Source organism: Brienomyrus brachyistius, chromosome 17, assembly GCF_023856365.1.
Source record: "Brienomyrus brachyistius isolate T26 chromosome 17, BBRACH_0.4, whole genome shotgun sequence".
Classification (NCBI taxonomy): Eukaryota; Metazoa; Chordata; class Actinopteri; order Osteoglossiformes; family Mormyridae; genus Brienomyrus; species Brienomyrus brachyistius.
In genome coordinates this window covers 5017928-5034631 of record NC_064549.1, presented here as the reverse complement: position 1 = coordinate 5034631, position 16704 = coordinate 5017928, and the positions used below count along the sequence as shown (strand labels likewise).

Here is a 16704-nt window from a genome sequence, read left to right as displayed (position 1 = left end):
TGCGTCTGAAGCCTCCATGTTAAGGCTTTGCGATTTACATTATCAGTCGAAAGTTTGGACACACCCAGCCACCTACAAAGGACAGTGTTAGCATGTCACATCACATGACCTGGCCATCCAACCTAAACACAGCAGAAATAGTTTTGGAGGAGTTTGATCAGAGAGAGAAGGAAAACAGGCCAATGAGTTTTTATACTAATATTATAATCAGGTCAGGTCAGGTTGGGGATTATGCTCTGGTGCACCGCGTTGCTGCACCCACCACACAGCAAAACTCCTCGGGATCCAGGCCAGTGATCCCCCAGGCAGATACACAGACCAGTCCCACCCTCTGGAAATGACCATCCAACTGCCACAGCCAGGTGTTACATGGTCATCCCCTTAGCCTGGTCCAGCCGCTTGGGTCCTCAGCAACGAGGATCCTGCGAGCCAGATCACACTCAGGGAAATGCGACACGTGTAACTGATGCTCCATACCAATGCAGGTAATCTGCCACATTCGAGACTCCTCTAGCAACCACTCGTTCGACACAAAGTCAAAGCAGCGGTACCCAAGGATTCTCTAAAGAGACAGAGTACCGATGGAGTCCAGTCTTCGTCTCAGGCCACTGGATAGCGTCCATGTCTCTCAACCATATAACAAGACAGGGAGCACCAGGACTCTAAAGGCTTGGACCTTTGTCCTCTTGCAAAGATATCAGGAACGCCACACGCCCCTTTCCAGTGACCTCATGACCCCCCCCATGTTTTTCCAATACGTCTACTGACTTCATAGGAAGAGTCACCAGAGACATGAATGTCGCTGCCGAGGTAGGTAAATCTCTCAACAAGGTTGACATTCTGCCTGCAGACAGACACACTACTGATGGCTGTGCCCAAAAAGTCATTAAATGCCTGAGTGTTGGTCTTAAACCAGCACACCCGCAATCCCGGACACTCAGACTCCTCACTCAGTCTCTCCCCCGATCTGTGTTTACGAAGCTCCCCCGACAGCAGAGGAAGATGGTCACCTTGCCAGAGAGACAAGACATTCCACCCAGATGGGCCACATACACATTCCCCATACCACGAAACATAAGAACTTTAACAATAACTGATTTAACTCTTAAAACTGTCTCAACTCCGTTATACTGCCCCCATCTAAGCTGTGGATGTCCCCAGACACTTAATCCAGCACAAAACCAGTGAGGTGCTGATGCCGCCGTCGCCGCCTCTGGGGCCGGCCTCCGGCACCTTCAACAGCAGGAGGAGAACAAACAGGGGGCTGGGGCTCGTCCTCACCCAGCGCCCCCACCTGAATCACACCCATAGGCCAGTAAGGCGCAAGACGGTTCCGGTGTAACACCACCAACCTCGCTCTTTTGCTCAGCCGCACTCAATAAGTCACCTCTGAAAGTTTTTCCAAGACAGTGCAGGGACCTTCCCAGTGGGAAATGAGCTTAGGTGACAGCCCTCTCTTTCTCACAGGACTGTATACCCAAACCTTCTCCCCAACCCCAAAGTCCCTGCCCTGGGCACGCACATCATACGCCCGCCGTTGTTTGGAACCAGCCTCTGCCAGCACCTGGCGGGTGAGCCTATACACCACCTGCAGCCTCTCGCGCAGGTGATATAGGTACTCCAAACCCAGCTTACCAGGCACCTCTGGCTCAGGCAGGGAACCGAATACCAAGTCCACAGGCGTCCTCAGCTCTCTCTCGAACATCAGCGCTGCCGGGGTGGATCATGTTGATTCCTGGACCGCGGTAAGGTACGATCACAGCACCAGCGGTAGGTGGCGATCCCAGTCCCTCTGGTGTTGGCTGGTTAGCATGGCAAGCTGCATAGCAAGGGTCCGGTTGAAACGCTCCACCAGGCCATCACTCTGTGGGTGAAGGGGGGTGGTGCGTGTCTTCCACACCCCCAAACGGGCACAGACCTCTCCGAACACTTCCGCTTCAATGTTCCGGGCTTGGTCACTGTGCAATTCCTCCGGGACTCCGAAATGGGAAAACATCTCATCCACCAGAACGGTAGCCGTAGTCGCCACGCTCTGATCAGGCACCGCATATGCCTCTGGCCACTTTGTAAAATAATCCATGGCACCCAAAACATAACAGTTCCTCTTGTCCGTCACGGGAAACGGCCCCAACATGTCCACAGCGACCCGCTCCACCCAATAATCCTGCAACGGTGCTCTGGAATGCTGCGACGGTCCCTACTGCGCGGTGCAGGTGTCGCATCGGTGAACAAACAGAGTCATGTCCGTGTGGCAGCCAGGCCAGTAAAACCGAGCACGCAGGCGGTTCAGCGTCTTTGCAGTGCCGTAGTGCCCCGCGCCTGCGGCACCATGGACCAAAGTGAGCACCACTGTCCGCAGGGACCCAGGAACAACAAGCTGAAGCATCGTTTTCTGGCTATCCGCTTGTGTCCAGCGGCGGTACAATAAACCGTCCCGGACAACAAGGTTACTCCACTGGGAAACTAGTGCCTTTAGTTCCTGGTCAGCACTGGAGACATCCGCCTACACTGGACGCCGATCAGCCTGGAACCACTTCAAAACCTGGCCCAGGTTACTGTCTCTGTCCTGTGCAATCCTCAGTTGCTGCACGCTCAGCTCTCCGGCACCCTCCGTACGTGCCGCACATACTGCTGCATGTTGTGTTCCATCATCAGCAGCAGCTCTGCCTTTCGCCTCCATCCTCTCACAGTATCTACATTCCCCTTCCGTGCATGGACGCCGGGACAAAGCGCCAGCGTTCCCGTGCAGGCAACCGGCACGGTGCTGAATCTCAAAATCTCTGGAGAATCTCCAACCAGCGAGCTATCTGGCCCTCCGGCTCCTTGAAGCTCATCAGCCACGCCAGCGATGCATGGTCAGTACGCAGATGGAATTTCTGCCCATACACGTAAGGTCGAAAGTGCTTCAGCGCTACCACCATAGCCAGCAGTTCACGACGTGTCACGCAATAGTTCCTCTCTGAACGGGAAAGAGATCGGCTAAAATAGGCGATGACATGCCCTCCCTCCTGAGAAAACACAGCCCCAAGTCCAACATCGCTCGCGTCGGTATCCAATACAAAGGTCCGCTGGAGGTCCGGGTAACCCAGTAAGGGGTGCAGAGATTAACGCAGTCCGCAGCAAAACAAACGCGTACTCGCAGTCACTGTCCCAGGAGAATGCTCGTCCCTTCTATGTGAGCCGGTGTAGTGGGCTCGCGACAGTGGCAAAGTCTTTTACAAAGCTCCGGTAGTATGACGCTAAACCCAAGAAACTGACGGACATTAGCGGGCATGGGCCAGTCTCTTACCGCTGCGATCTTTGCTGGGTCAGTAGCTACTCCTCTCTCACTAATCACATGCCCCAGGAACGTAATTTCACGGCGGAACAGATGGCACTTTCTCAGATGCAGATGTAGATTAGCGTGGCGTATGGCCACAAACACCTCGCGCAGATTGCACAGTTCAGTCTCAAAGTCTCTAGCGTGTACCAAGAGATCATCGAGGTACACCACACAGCGCGAGCGTGGGATATTCCCGAGCAATTTTTCCATAATTCGAACGTGGCCGGCGCGTTGCATAATCCAAATGGCATGACTTTAAATTGCCAAAGACTCTGTCCAATAGTAAAGGCTGTCTTCGCCCGTGCCTCTGGGACTAACTCCACCTTCCAGTAGCCATTTCGGAGACCAAACGAGCTGAACCAGGAGGAGCCGAACACACAATCCAAGGCCTCGTCAATACGAGGAAGCGGATACGAGTCCTTCCGCGTAACCGCATTCAGCCGCCGGTAGTCCAACCGCTATGAATCGTCCTTTTTCTTCACCAGGACCACTGGAGCAGACCAAGGACTGTTAGACGGTTCAATCACCCCTGCCTCCAGCATTTCCCGTACTTTCTGCTCCGCCAGGGCGCGCTTGGCTAGCGGCAACCGACGCGGATGCATCTGAACAGGTGGTGCATTCCCAGTGTCTATGTGGTGCTGCACCAGGTTAGTATGTGTGCAGTCTCTCTCATCAACAGCAAAAATGTCCATGAAACAGTCTAAAAGCTGGCGTAGCTTCTGCCTCTGTCCACTACTTAAACCTGCACAGCTCCGCTCAAAGAGCTGGTCCACCGCCTGCTGATTTGGTGATGCAACCGAGTGCCTTACGTCCCCATATGGGGGCCCAGACTGTTTGCATGTCCGCGTGGTCGGTGGAGCCAGGGAAACGCTCCGTGCCACTCTGTGCAAGGGCAACTGCTTGGGCCGACCCCCGAACCGTATGCCCGCCCCGACAATGTCCACAACCGCCCCTAAACGCTGCAACACATCCAGCCCCACTATGCAGCTGTCTTGTATTTCTCCCACGAGAAACGGGTGTTTGAGCGCAATAGTGTCTATGATTATGCGCACCGTTTTCCTGCCTGACATGGCTACCTTCTGTCCCGTGACCGTAGTAATCCTCCACTCTCAAGTCCCTTAGTCTGAGGCGCTCACAGAGTCCGCGTCAGGCAGTAATCCTTCACAGATTAATGAAATCGTGGACCCAGTATCGACCAGCGCACAGCACGACACACTGTTCAGTGTACAGTCCAGGTATAACCCATTCTGTCCCAAACGCGCACTTAGCCCAACATATGGGGAAGAAAACACCGAGGTGGGTGGCGGGTTCCCCTCCTCACCGCCCCACCTCAGTTTAACAGCTGCTGGGGTATGTAGTCCACTGGCGTAGGGGCTGGGCAGTAGCGTGCGACGTGCCCTAGCTCGCCGCAGCGAAAACAACGGCGCTCTGCTCCAGATGCACCACTCGACGCCCCCCTCCGTCTCGACGACTCCGACACTCGATACACTCTCTCATCCTCTTTGCTCACCTCATAAGCTGCCTGCCGGACCTGCTCTGTCGCGACAGCGGAATGACGTTTCCTCACCACAATGTGCTCTGCTTGCTAGACTTTGTCCACAGCTTCAACCAGCGTGCTGGGTGCGGCGAGCCGTACATGCTCGTGTAATCGCTCCGGCTGTAACTCGCGCAGAAAATCCTGCAGCGTCAGTTCCTCCTGGATCGCCATCGGGAAATCAGGATAACCCCGCCACGCTAGCTGGTGAAGATCAGCAGCGAAGGCTCCCAGCTTTTCCCCCTCACGACGTTGTTGACTGACGAGCTGGGCACGTGCATCCTCCGGTGGGGCACGCCGGCCAAATCGGCGCTGTAAATCGTTCTCTATATCCGCCCACACGCTTTGCTCGTGGGGCAAGAGATCGATAATTTTATAAAGAAGAGAATCCTCAGTTTTTATTTTACAATTAGCACCAAGCATAGAACAATTCACGCTTAGCACCACAATTCACAATTAACCTCTTTGGCATGAAACCTTAGTTGTAGGCATACAAACAACATGGCATTTCACCGACGGTGACTACACCACTTTAAATGAAACTAACTGAAATTATCTCCTATAGATTCCCCATAACACGAAACACAAGAACTTTAACAATAACTGATTTAAATGTAGGGGACACATTTCATTGTGGTGTCTCAGCAATGACAATTAATCACTGTCATGACCCGGCTCGTCGGCTCCTCGTGTGTGCCACGCCCCCTGATTACCCGCGTGTGCTTCCCTGATTGTTTCTAGCCTTGTCTGATTACTTTGCTTAGTCTTGTCCTGTTTTAAGTCCTGGTCTTGCCTGTTACCTTTGTCCGTCATTGTGGATTCGGTGTAGTGTATGTTTCCTGCTCCTGTAATGTTAAAAAACCCCAGTTTAGCCCTAATCACTGCCTGCCTGCCTCTCCTTACCTGCCGACCCGCATGATCGCTGCTTCCCGCGAACACGATCGTGACAGAATGACAGACCACCGAAACAAGGCACCTTCCGTAACTGAGGAGGAGTACAGCAGTTACGTCGACCAGGTGCTTTTTTGGATTTCCCAGCCCGGCATCCAGGAGGATTCCCCAGCGTGGAACCTCGTAAGCCGGAGCTGGGACATCCTGGATTGGCTATCCCTGGAGGAGGACACGCACCTAGCGAAGGAGGTGCGCGATAACTTCAGGCGGGTAGCCCAGCTCCGGAGAGAGCGATACGTTCGTCTTTGCGGACATAGCGCCGCCTCCCGTGCGCCGGAGGAGGAAGAGGAGACCGGCGATCGCCCCGACGATCGCCCTGGGGGCGTGCACCTTCGTCCCCGCTTCTCTTCCTGGTGATGATCGGGAGTGTATCCCGATCACCCCGGAAGTCCCCAGTGCTGCTAAGCTGCCTCCCAGGGCAGCTTCCCCCATCCGGAGAACACGCCGGGCCGCTGAGCAGCTTGAGCAGCCGCCTCCATTGCTCACTGCAACCGCCAGGCCAGAGGAGCTCCCTCCGCTCCTGCCGCCTGCGCCACCCGCGCCGCCGCAGCCGCCTGCGCATCCCATGCAGCCGCCCCTGCCTGCGGGTCCAGCGCCCGTGCAGCCGCCCCTGCCTGCGGGCCCAGCGCCCGTGCAGCCGCCCCTGCCTGCAGCCCCAGAGCCCGAGCAGCCGCCTCCGCTGCCGCCGCCTCTGCCTGCGGCTCCCAAACCCGAGCAGCCACCTTCGCTGCCTGCGCAGCCGCTGCCGCCTGCTGTTCCCGAGCAGGCGCTCCCTGTGCCTGCAGCAGCTCCAGCGCCCACGCCAGAGGCGCTCCCTGCACCTGCAGCAGCTCCAGCGTCCACGCCCGAGGGGCTCCCTGTGCCTGCAGCAGCTCCAGCGCCCACGCCAGAGGCGCTCCCTGCACCTGCAGCAGCTCCAGCGTCCACGCCCGAGGGGCTCCCTGTGCCTGCAGCAGCTCCAGCGCCCACGCCCAAGGTGCTCCCTGTGCCTGTAGCAGCTCCAGCACCCACGCCCGAGGCGCTCCCTGTGCCTGCAGCAGCTCCAGCGCCCACGCCCGAGGCGCTCCCTGTGCCTGCAGCAGCTCCAGCGCCCACGCCCGAGGCGCTCCCTGTGCCTGCAGCAGCTCCAGCGCCCACGCCCGAGGCGCTCCCTGTGCCTGCAGCAGCTCCAGCGCCCACGCCCGAGGCGCTCCCTGTGCCTGCAGCAGCTCCAGCGCCCACGCCCGAGGCGCTCCCTGTGCCTGCAGCTCCCACGCCCGAGGCATCCCTTACGCCTCTTGTGACTGTGCCCCCTGGGGCTCTTGTTCCTGGCCCCACTCCTGTCCCTGACCCCATCCCAGTCCCTTCAACCCCTGTGACTCTTTTGCCCTCGCCTTGGCGAGCTCAACCCCGGCCAAGTCGCCTGCGGGTCCTCCCGCTCCTGCGCGTCAGAGGACGTCGCCGCCTGCAGCAGCTCCCCCCCTTTCCTTGCCCTTGCCAGGGTTCCCTGCTACCTCGTCCTCTTCCCTAGCTCCCCCTTCGACTTCCTCCTCGTCCCTCGCCCTGCCTCCTCGGCCCCTCTGAGGTCCCCTCCGGCTCCGGCCTCCCGGCCGCCTGCGGCCCCTCCGGCTACCTCCCATCGCCCACTGGGACTCCCTCGGCCGACCCTGCATTCCCCCTCCTTCTCGCCCTACTCTCCTGCTTTCGCCCCTCCGTTCTCGACTCCCTCTCCTGTCTTTGTCCCTTCATTTTTTGCTCCTCGTCCCTCTGTTCCGCCCTTCTTTGCTCCTTGTTCCCCGGTGTTCCCTCCTTTCACTCCTGGCCCGTTTGTTCCACCTGTTCCCTCTCTGTCCCCATTCCTGGTCTGTCTGTCTGCCTTCCCTGCCCTTTGTCAGCTCTTGTCCTACGTCCTGTCGCTAGCCCTGTTTTGTGCCTCAGTCCTGTTTCCCGTCTCTCTTTAATTTTGTTCTTCTGTTCCAGGTCCCGTTTCCCTCGTCCCGTCCATCGGCTCCTCCTAGGCGCGCCCGGAGAAGCGAGCCTTTGGGAGGGGGGGTTCTGTCATGCCTAGCTCGTACGCTCCTCATGTGTGCCACGCCCCCCTGATTACCCACATGTTCTTTCCCGATTGTACCCAGCTGTGTCTAGTTACTTTGATTAGTCCTGCGTATTTCAGTCCGAGTCTTACCTGAGTCCTTTGTCTGTCATTGATGTTACCTGGTGTTTGTCGACCCTTATTTCCTAATAAACCCCCAGTTTGCCCCGTTTTCTGCCTGCCTGCCTGTTCCTGCTCACTCGCGTTGCCTGAGCAATCACCCATTCGGTACTTTTCGTGACAATCACTTTCACTTCACTTATTTTCGCCTCTGTTCCTGAAGTTTGCATAACATTATGTCTGGGCTAGGATTGGAGGTCATGTGATTTCCAGTCGCACATTAGACATCCTCTTCTTCTGCAACCATATCACTCTCATAAAAATGGAATGTCTTTTAACATTAATGTGCATATATGTATCTGATCTAGTGTTTGATGATTAAATCAGTGAAGGCTCATGCTCTTCTCGTGAAAGGACCACCCCTGTGCAATTTCCCTGCAGAGCTAATTAGGACAATGGTTGTCATGTTATTCTGGGTGTCACTATGGAGTCATAGCATAGTAATTCCTGAAGGCAAACAACAGAATACAGAAGCATATAAAGGCCTACAGGTCTGCTGAACTGACAGAGACATCAAACAGCCATACAGAGGAGGACATGGTGATACTTTGTAATCTGGCAGAGGTTAATGCATCAGACAAGTAGAACGGGATCCTTCTGACTGATAAGATGATGAGACAAAAGACAGCATTTATCCTGACTGTACAGCATTGTGGATCTTCTGAGCAGGTCTGTTAGCCATGCTCCCCATACAAGCCAGAGCCAGACGCTCAGTTAGAAAGAAGCTCAGTGCCTGTGAACGCCACGTCAACTCAGCTCAGATGGAGAACTCTTCCAGTGAACTTATTTTTGCACTCCATGGCTTGAACGAGACTAGAACAAAGAGACAGATCTTTTTTGGTCTTTCCATTCTTGCCTATGTTTTCACTATTTTTGCCAATTTAACTCTGATTTTGACCATATTGCTGGAGAAGATTCTCCATGAGCCCATGTTCATCTTCCTGTGTAATCTGTGTATAAACAGCATTTGTGGCTCTACAAGTTTCTATCTAAAGCTACTGATTGACCTTCTGTCAGACTCTCATGTGATCTCATACACTGCATGTATAATTCAAATATTTGGAATCTACACGTATCTCTTATGTGAAACTGCTAATTTATCAGTAATGGCGTATGACAGGTATGTTGCAATATGCAAACCCTTGGAGTATCACTCCATTATGACACCTCACAAGGTAGGAATGTTGGTGCAAATAACGTGGTTCTTAACTTTCATTGAGACAATTGTTGGCATTGTATTGACAGTCAGGCTGCCCTTGTGTGGAACCAGAATTGATAAGCTTTATTGTTTTAATTGGGACTTGGTTAAGCTGGCCTGTGTAGATACCACATTAAATAATATATATGGAACCTTTTTCACTGTTTTTCACATATTTGAAGTTGTACTCATCATAACCACCTATATCGAAATCATCAGGACATGTGTACAGTCCCAGGCAGAGCGTAATAAGTTCATGGAGACCTGCCTGCCTCATCTTATCACTCTAGGTATCTTTGCAGTGTCTGCATCTTTCGATGTTGTGTCAGCACGTTTAAGCTCAGACGCCTCCCTGCAGGCTCTCAGAAACAGCCTTTCTATAATGTACCTCATTGTTCCTCCTGTCCTGAACCCTCTCATTTATGGTCTGAAACTGAAGCAGCTTCGTAGGATTGTATGGAGACAATTCAACAAAATTACCGCACTGAAATAACCAAGTGTTGCACGATGGTTCAGGAGGGCCACACTGTCACCTCACACCTCCAGAACTGGGGATTAGAATCTGTCCTCTGCTCTCTGTATATGGAGTTTGCATTTTCTCCTTGTGTTTTGTGGTTATTGTCCCACAGTCAAAGAGCAACTGGTGTCTCTAAGTTGCCCATATGCTCTTTTGATTTTACTTTTTAATTTTCATATGTTATGTACATTTATCTTTCTGCATTTTTTATCACATCTTCTGTAAAGCATTTTGAATTACCTTTGTGTTTGAAAATATGTTATACAAATAACTTGACTTAATTCAACATGAGCTTGTGTCTGTACAGTATGTGAGCTGTGAGGGACTGGTGTCCTATCTAGGGAGAACCCCAGCCCAGTACCCAGTGCTGCCTGAGACAGGTTCTTGCCTCCCCCCCCCCCCCCCCCCCCCCCGCCTCTCCCCATGATGCTAATCAAAATAAGTGGTTAGAAGAAATGAAAAAGTTCATTCATCTTCTGCGTGATGAATTCAGCCTGCATGGTGTCTATAATGTCTTGAGCTAAGCATGGCATTATCTAGAAAAGAAGGAGGAGCCAGACATGTTACTGTGTCCCAGTGCTTATATACAGCATAAAATGGCATATGAGGAATGAAGGGACAGTAATCAATGCAAAAGCCTGCAAGATGCCTTATGTTCTAAGTGCATTCGAGATTTGATGTGCCTTATATATCTGCTTAGTGAATATTTACAAAATGTAACTCATCAGTCCACAAGAAATGTTTTGAAAATATCTTTTTATCTGATGCAGAAAATGAAACAGGTTTATACTTAATTCCCTCACCATGTTCCTGTCCTCTGTTATTCTCCTGTATGCAGTGTGATGTTCAACTGAGTAACTGCACTTAGGCAGAGTAACAGTGGTGGGTGATCCAAAGTCACAGCTACTTCTCATTGCAGAAAATTATATTAAATCACTTAATAGAGTTTTAATGGGGTCTATCACCTGATAACAGCATTATTATCTATCTTTGCATCACTGACCTGCTGGCCACTAGGAGGGACCTGCCTTTTCCCTCATGATCCAGTACTGGATGAGCGAGTCTCCCAATGGCATCAGGAGATTGGAGACAGGCTTTACCTGCTGAGGCCTGGGACCCCTGCTTCCTAATCCTCCATGTTCTGGCTTCTCGAGGCTCTCTGACAGGCTAACTGCCATGCTGACAGTCTGGTCTTTGTGTTGTGCTTCATTTACAAAGTAATATCACTGATTTTAATACTAGAAAAATTGTGTCTGCAATCCTGTTATTTAAGCCATTTGTTTTTCAGTTCTTGCTGTTGTTTATGTAAATCTTGTTTGTTAAATATATGAAAATATTGTAAGGACATAAGACTTATAGGCCCCGCAGGGCCTCAACTCTGATAAGCCTGCATGAGTCCATTTCAGAGCTAATTCCAAGATAAGGATCCGCTGACCCTTGCAAGACTGGACTCCACTCACCAGACCACCCCTTTCAAGGAAGTCAAAGGCCTGCCGGCTCCTGAGAGACTGGATAAAAATAGCTGGAGCAGCACAGTAAAAGCAAGACCTTTCACCCCCAGAGTGACCAGAGCCCCACAGTCAATCCACAGCAACAACAGCTGTCATTCTCCAGACACAGTCACCTTTTCCACTATAAACAGGATAACTCACCACACATAGATCTTAGGGACAGATACACACGTTTGGTCTCATCTTAATGGGCATGAGACGGCGAGTATTATACTCTCAGATTTAAGGCAGTATAACTTTCCCTAAGAGAAATATAGAAACTTTGGCTAAACCCACCAAAATGAGAGAGCCTCTCACATGGTAGAACAAAAGAATTACGACCGCCCCCTAAAGTGATCTGATTGGCTGGGGACTTGAGAACCAAGGTCAGCAATTCCCCTAAAATGAACCATTGACTGAAATTGGTCAGTCTTCAGAGACATGCCATCACCTGGGCTGGATACTTAAGGAAGGGCTGCAGAAGAAGTTGGGGAGTCACTCTGTAATCAGAGTTCCCACAGAGAACTGGGCGAAAGTCCATCTGTAGTCAGATACTTTCCGCAGAACTTTGTGCACTCTCAGCTGAGAAATGTGATTGTTTAATGTTGTATTTCTCCTAATGGAAATGTATTTAAGAGTATGTGGTCACATGTCAATGATTGTATATTGTAGTATGTTGTTTTGATTACTTTATGACTGTCTGATTTGCTAACTTCATTATAAACTTTACAGATTGGATTTCTATCCTGATTAGGACCAAAGTGGTAAATACTTTCTTGCAGCCACTGGGTTAAATCCCCTTTATCCGGGTCCCAAACTCGACTGCCCAGGTTGAGTTATGCTAGATACCAAACCTACACCTCTGGAGTTCGCACAAGCTCAGTTACGGGCCGACGTAACCTCTGAGGTCAACACAAGCTGATGAAAGGTACCGGTCTACCCCCTGAGGAACATACAAACTATGTTCCTAGGCACCGGGCATAGACCCAGAGACGTTCACAAGGTAGATACCGGGTAGCATCGGCGGAGTCCCTGAGACGAGCCCAAAGTGAGCCTCGTACAAACTACCGCTACAAAACGTGCGCCTTCACTGCCACTGAGGTTGACACATGTTATGATATGGGCTGCCCCCGGCTGAACCCCTGAGGTGGACGTACGTGTAGTTTGGGTAAACATCGGCTTGATCTCCGAGGCACGCACAAGCTCAGTGTTGGCCGATACTGAGCCTTTGGGTAATTATATAGGTCAAGGGAGCTGAATAATCAGAGGCTAACATTGTCTTAAATGGTGGCGATTTCCGTACCTCTAAGACAAACCCTGTGCAGGAGGCCCGCTGATCGTCCTATCGGCCGAGGCGAATCTGGCGGACTCCTCCATCAGGGGTAAATTAGAGGTGATAATATACTCTAAAGGAGAGTCCCAAAATAATCCAAAAAATGATCCAAGTGCTTGATGATTAAATCAGGTGTGGTTCGGGCCCTACTCATAAATTACCATATCCATGCAAATTCCCTGCAGAGCTAATTATTAGGACTGCGATCATCATGTTTCCCTAGGTGTTAATGTGACGTCACGTCATTCTTCTGTAACAGTGCAGTAATTATGGAAGGCAAACAACAGAATCCAGAACCATATAAAGGCCTACAGGTCTGCTGGACTGATAGAGACATCAAACAGCCATACAGAGGAGGACATGGTGATACTATGTAATCTGGCAGAGCTTAATGCATCAGACAATTAGAACGGGATCCTTCTGACTCAGTCCTACAGACAGATAATATGATGAGACAAAAGCTAGAATTTATCCTAATTATTCAGCACTGTGGTTCTTCAGAGCAGGTCTGTTAGCCATGCAAGTCAGAGCCAGACGCTCAGTTAGAAAGAAGCTCAGTGCCTCTGAACGCCACCTCAACTTAGCACAGATGGAGAACTCTTCCAGTGAACTTATTTTTGTGCTGAGTAGCTTGAATGAGACTAAAACAAAGAGACAGATCTTTTTTGGCCTTTCCATCCTTGCCTATGTTTTCACCATTTTTGTGAATTTAACTCTGATTTTGACCATATTGCTGGAGAAGATTCTCCATGAGCCCATGTTCATCTTCCTGTGTAATCTGTGTGTAAACAGCATTTGTGGCTGTTCAAGTTTCTATCCAAAGCTACTGATTGACCTTCTGTCAGACTCTCATGTGATCTCATACACTGCATGTATAATTCAAATATTTGTAATTTGCACGTATCTCTTCTGTGAAAGTACCAATTTATCAGTAATGGCTTATGACAGGTATGTTGCAATATGCAAACCGTTGGAGTATCACTCTATTATGACGCCTCGGAGAGTAGGAATGTTGGTGCAAATGACGTGGTTCTTAACTTTCATTGAGACAAATGTTGGCATTGTGCTTTTAGTCAGGCTTCCATTGTGTGGATCCAGAATTAATAAGCTTTATTGTGTTGACTGGGATGTGGTGAAGCTGTCCTGTATTGATACCACCTTAAATAATGTATTTGCCTTTGGTATCATGGTGTTTCATATATTTCAAGTCCTGCTAATTATAATCTCCTATGTTCTAATCACCAGGACATGTGTTCAGTCTCAGGCAGAGCGTAATAAGTTCATGGAGACCTGCCTGCCTCATATTATCACTCTGGGTATCTTGGTTGTTTCCGTGTCTTCTGATGTTGTATCAGCACGTTTAAGCTCAGATGCCTCCCTGCAGGCTCTCAGAAACAGCTTTTCTATAATGTACCTCATTGTTCCTCCAATCCTGAACCCTCTCATTTATGGTCTGAAACTGAAGCAGCTTCGTAGGATTGTGTGGAGAAGGTTCAACAGCAGAATTACTGCACTGAAATAACCAAGCGTGACACTGAGTCTCTGGCAGATCACACTTTCACCTCACAGTTTGGCATTGTTTTGTTCCCTAGTGCGTTCCCCTGCTCCCAGTGGTGTATCACATGGCTGTTCTGGCTGAATGTGCGTCTGACTCCAGTGTCACTATCCCCAATGTCGTGGGTGTGAGAGTGGCCAGTCTCTGCTTCACTGGACATTTTCAGTTTTGATCTTCCGGTCTCTGTTCACTTTTATGTATGTTTTATTTGTCCCTGCTTGTTTTTAGTTTTGTAGTATTTTATGACATCACAGTACTTTGCTCTTACTAATGTTTCAGTCCTTAGTGATTGTAACCCTCACCAGTTTCTTGTTACTCCTAGTCTTTGATTAATTATCAGTTACCTGCATCTGTTTCATGTCTATCCTTACATCATGTGTATATGTGTCCTTCCCCTGTTTGTTTCTCAGTTAGTTATTGCATGTGCTGCATTGTGTTTGGTTCTGTGTTTTCCTTCCCTGCGTTTTGGTATAAGTTTTTTTTTTCGTGTCTCTAGTTATAGCCAGTTTAGTTCTAGTTTTCTCTCCTGCCTTTGCTTTGACCTCTCATGGTCCCTTTATTTCCTGCTAATGTATATGTTCCCAGTAAAACCCCTTGTTGTCTCCAAGTCACACTGTGGATCGTTCCTTCCATCATGCCACCCCAAAACTCACCCATTGACCCTGAACAGGATAAGCATCTAAATGAAATGACCAACGGTTAATGTCTTTCTTCCTTGATGATCTCGGCCTGCATCATCCTAGAATGACATTAGTCTAGTTGGGCTTTTGCTAGAAAATCACTGGCTAGATATTTCATTTTATCTGAGAAAACACAACCAATAAAAATACCAGACAAGGTTTTATTGGCCAATAATAAATGTAAAATTCAGAAAGATGCCTTGTTGTTGAGATGTCATGTGCTTTTTGTATCTGTTGATTAAATTACTCATCAGTGCACAAAACATAAATATTTAAAATGGCATTTATTGGAAGTAGCAATAAAAATTGCTTACTTCATTGCCTTGCTACTCGTCTATTCTCTACATTTCTGAACTATGCCATGCAACACTTAATCCAGTAGGATGCTTAATGCATTTGGACAGTGGATCAGCAGTTGGTGACCCAAGGTCAGAGCCAGTGACATATTGCCACTTGGAGAGACCTTTTTTTCCCCTCATGTTCCAGTGCTGGATGAGCGAGTCTCCCGATGCCATCTGGAGATTGGAGACAGGCTTTATCTTCCTAATCCTTCATGTTCAGCCTTCTTGAGGCTCTCTTACTGTATAGGCTCACTGCCATTCTGACAGTGTGGTCTTTGTGTTCTGCTGCATTTATAAAGTAATGTCACTGCTTTTTGCGCAAGAGAAATTCAGGATCTAGAAACCTGTTACAGTATACAAACATTTTTCAGTTCTTGTTATTGTTCATGATTTTCTTGTCAATGACTCGGGGCATGAAACAGGCAGGGAATAGGAGGGTGCTGATCTACTTGCAGCTCCACAAATGGGTTTATTACAGATACTGAAAACACTAGAAAATGAAAAAAAAAAACAAAAGGGATCAAAACTAAAACAAGAGAATGATAAAACAGGAGGCCGGGTTCAAGCTCAAAACTACAGAGTTTTCAGGGAAACACTCAGCCCAGAGAGCCATGTGGCAGTCTGGGGAGCGCGAGAAACACACTAAGGACTTGGAGGACAGGGAAGTCAGGGCAGTCAGCGACACCTGCTGGCCAAAAGGGGAGGTGTTAGGAGAAAGCGCCGTAGCTTTCACTCCTACAATCTAGTTATGTTGGAGAAAGCGCCGTAGCTTTCACTCCTACAATCTCCTGTGTGAGGAAGCGCCGCAGCTTACTACTCACACACTTCCACTTCTAGGACCCAGGAATAACGAGACAGCACACGTCTTTCTGTTTTACTTGCGCAAGGGTGCCCACTTCAGGTGCAACAGACAGTATCTGCGCCTCTGTTGAGTGTCACACCGGACAGTCCCTTGGCTTCTTTATTTATAGGGTAGGGGAGGGGTTGCATGGGTCTTGTCTTTAAACTAGTCAAATGCTGTGTGAGGCCTCCGTGAAACAGGGTTAATACAAAGCATTACATTTCTCAAGGTGGGCCCCCTGCTATGTTGACAGAATCTGTTTCCTTTCTCAAGGTCTCTTATTCCTGCGTCACAATCTGGTAGGCCCCTGTGAGGACATTTTGTCTGTAACCCTTTCTGGGCCATGGGTTAGTTGTTAAGGGTTGCACGTACACATATAGGAGGATAATAATATGATAAAATACACAGATACACTCTAACAGGAGGAGACACAAAGGTTGGGGCAGACGGGTGCAGGCCCTGACATTTCTGCTATATTAATTATGTTACAAAGCAACTAAATCCAATCCTGTTCTCTATTCTAGCACAGTCATATACTCCAGTTCTTTAAAAAAACATCATTTAATTTAAAAATGAAATAAAACATTGTCAGAGACAAGATTCCATAAACTAATGTTTAGGCGAAGTAACATACTGACATTTTTGTTAACTTAAAATGAATTCTCATTAAAAGGTTTACATTGTGACATTTATGTAGCATCATTGAACCTTATTAAATAAACGATCCTATTATTTCACGATTGAATCGGCT

General features: G+C 49.5%; 4 protein-coding genes and 1 long non-coding RNA gene across 22 annotated transcripts in view; 4 read left to right on the top strand and 1 right to left on the bottom strand.

Moving 5' to 3' along the window:
* Positions 1-16704, top strand: part of LOC125712137 (olfactory receptor 7G1-like) — a 55404-nt gene that overhangs the window by 10708 nt on the left and 27992 nt on the right. The window contains exon 2 of one of the 6 annotated variants that reach the window (XM_048981840.1): positions 13485-14968. The exons of 3 other annotated variants lie outside the window; for them this stretch is intronic. In XM_048981840.1, coding sequence (XP_048837797.1) covers positions 13485-14058 — 574 coding nt within the window. In that variant the 3' untranslated portion in view covers positions 14059-14968. Of the gene's footprint in view, positions 1-8542; positions 8668-13484; positions 14969-16704 lie in introns of those variants that run through there. 2 more of the 6 variants (XM_048981839.1, XM_048981844.1) reach the window with 2 other exon arrangements.
* The window catches only part of LOC125712133 (olfactory receptor 1M1-like), a 77169-nt gene that overhangs the window by 37930 nt on the left and 22535 nt on the right, over positions 1-16704 (top strand). The window lies entirely within an intron of this gene.
* The window catches only part of LOC125712136 (olfactory receptor 4S1-like), a 51916-nt gene that overhangs the window by 13433 nt on the left and 21779 nt on the right, over positions 1-16704 (top strand). The gene's annotated exons all lie outside the window — the stretch shown is intronic.
* The window catches only part of LOC125712155 (uncharacterized), a 59819-nt gene that overhangs the window by 27482 nt on the left and 15633 nt on the right, over positions 1-16704 (bottom strand). The gene's annotated exons all lie outside the window — the stretch shown is intronic.
* The window catches only part of LOC125712134 (olfactory receptor 2G6-like), a 62803-nt gene that overhangs the window by 33592 nt on the left and 12507 nt on the right, over positions 1-16704 (top strand). Inside the window, exon 1 of one of the 11 annotated variants that reach the window (XM_048981829.1) lies at positions 12871-12899. The exons of the other annotated variants lie outside the window; for them this stretch is intronic. The gene's annotated coding sequence lies outside the window, so the exon portion shown is untranslated. Of the gene's footprint in view, positions 1-12870; positions 12900-16704 lie in introns of those variants that run through there. 11 annotated transcript variants of the gene reach the window in all.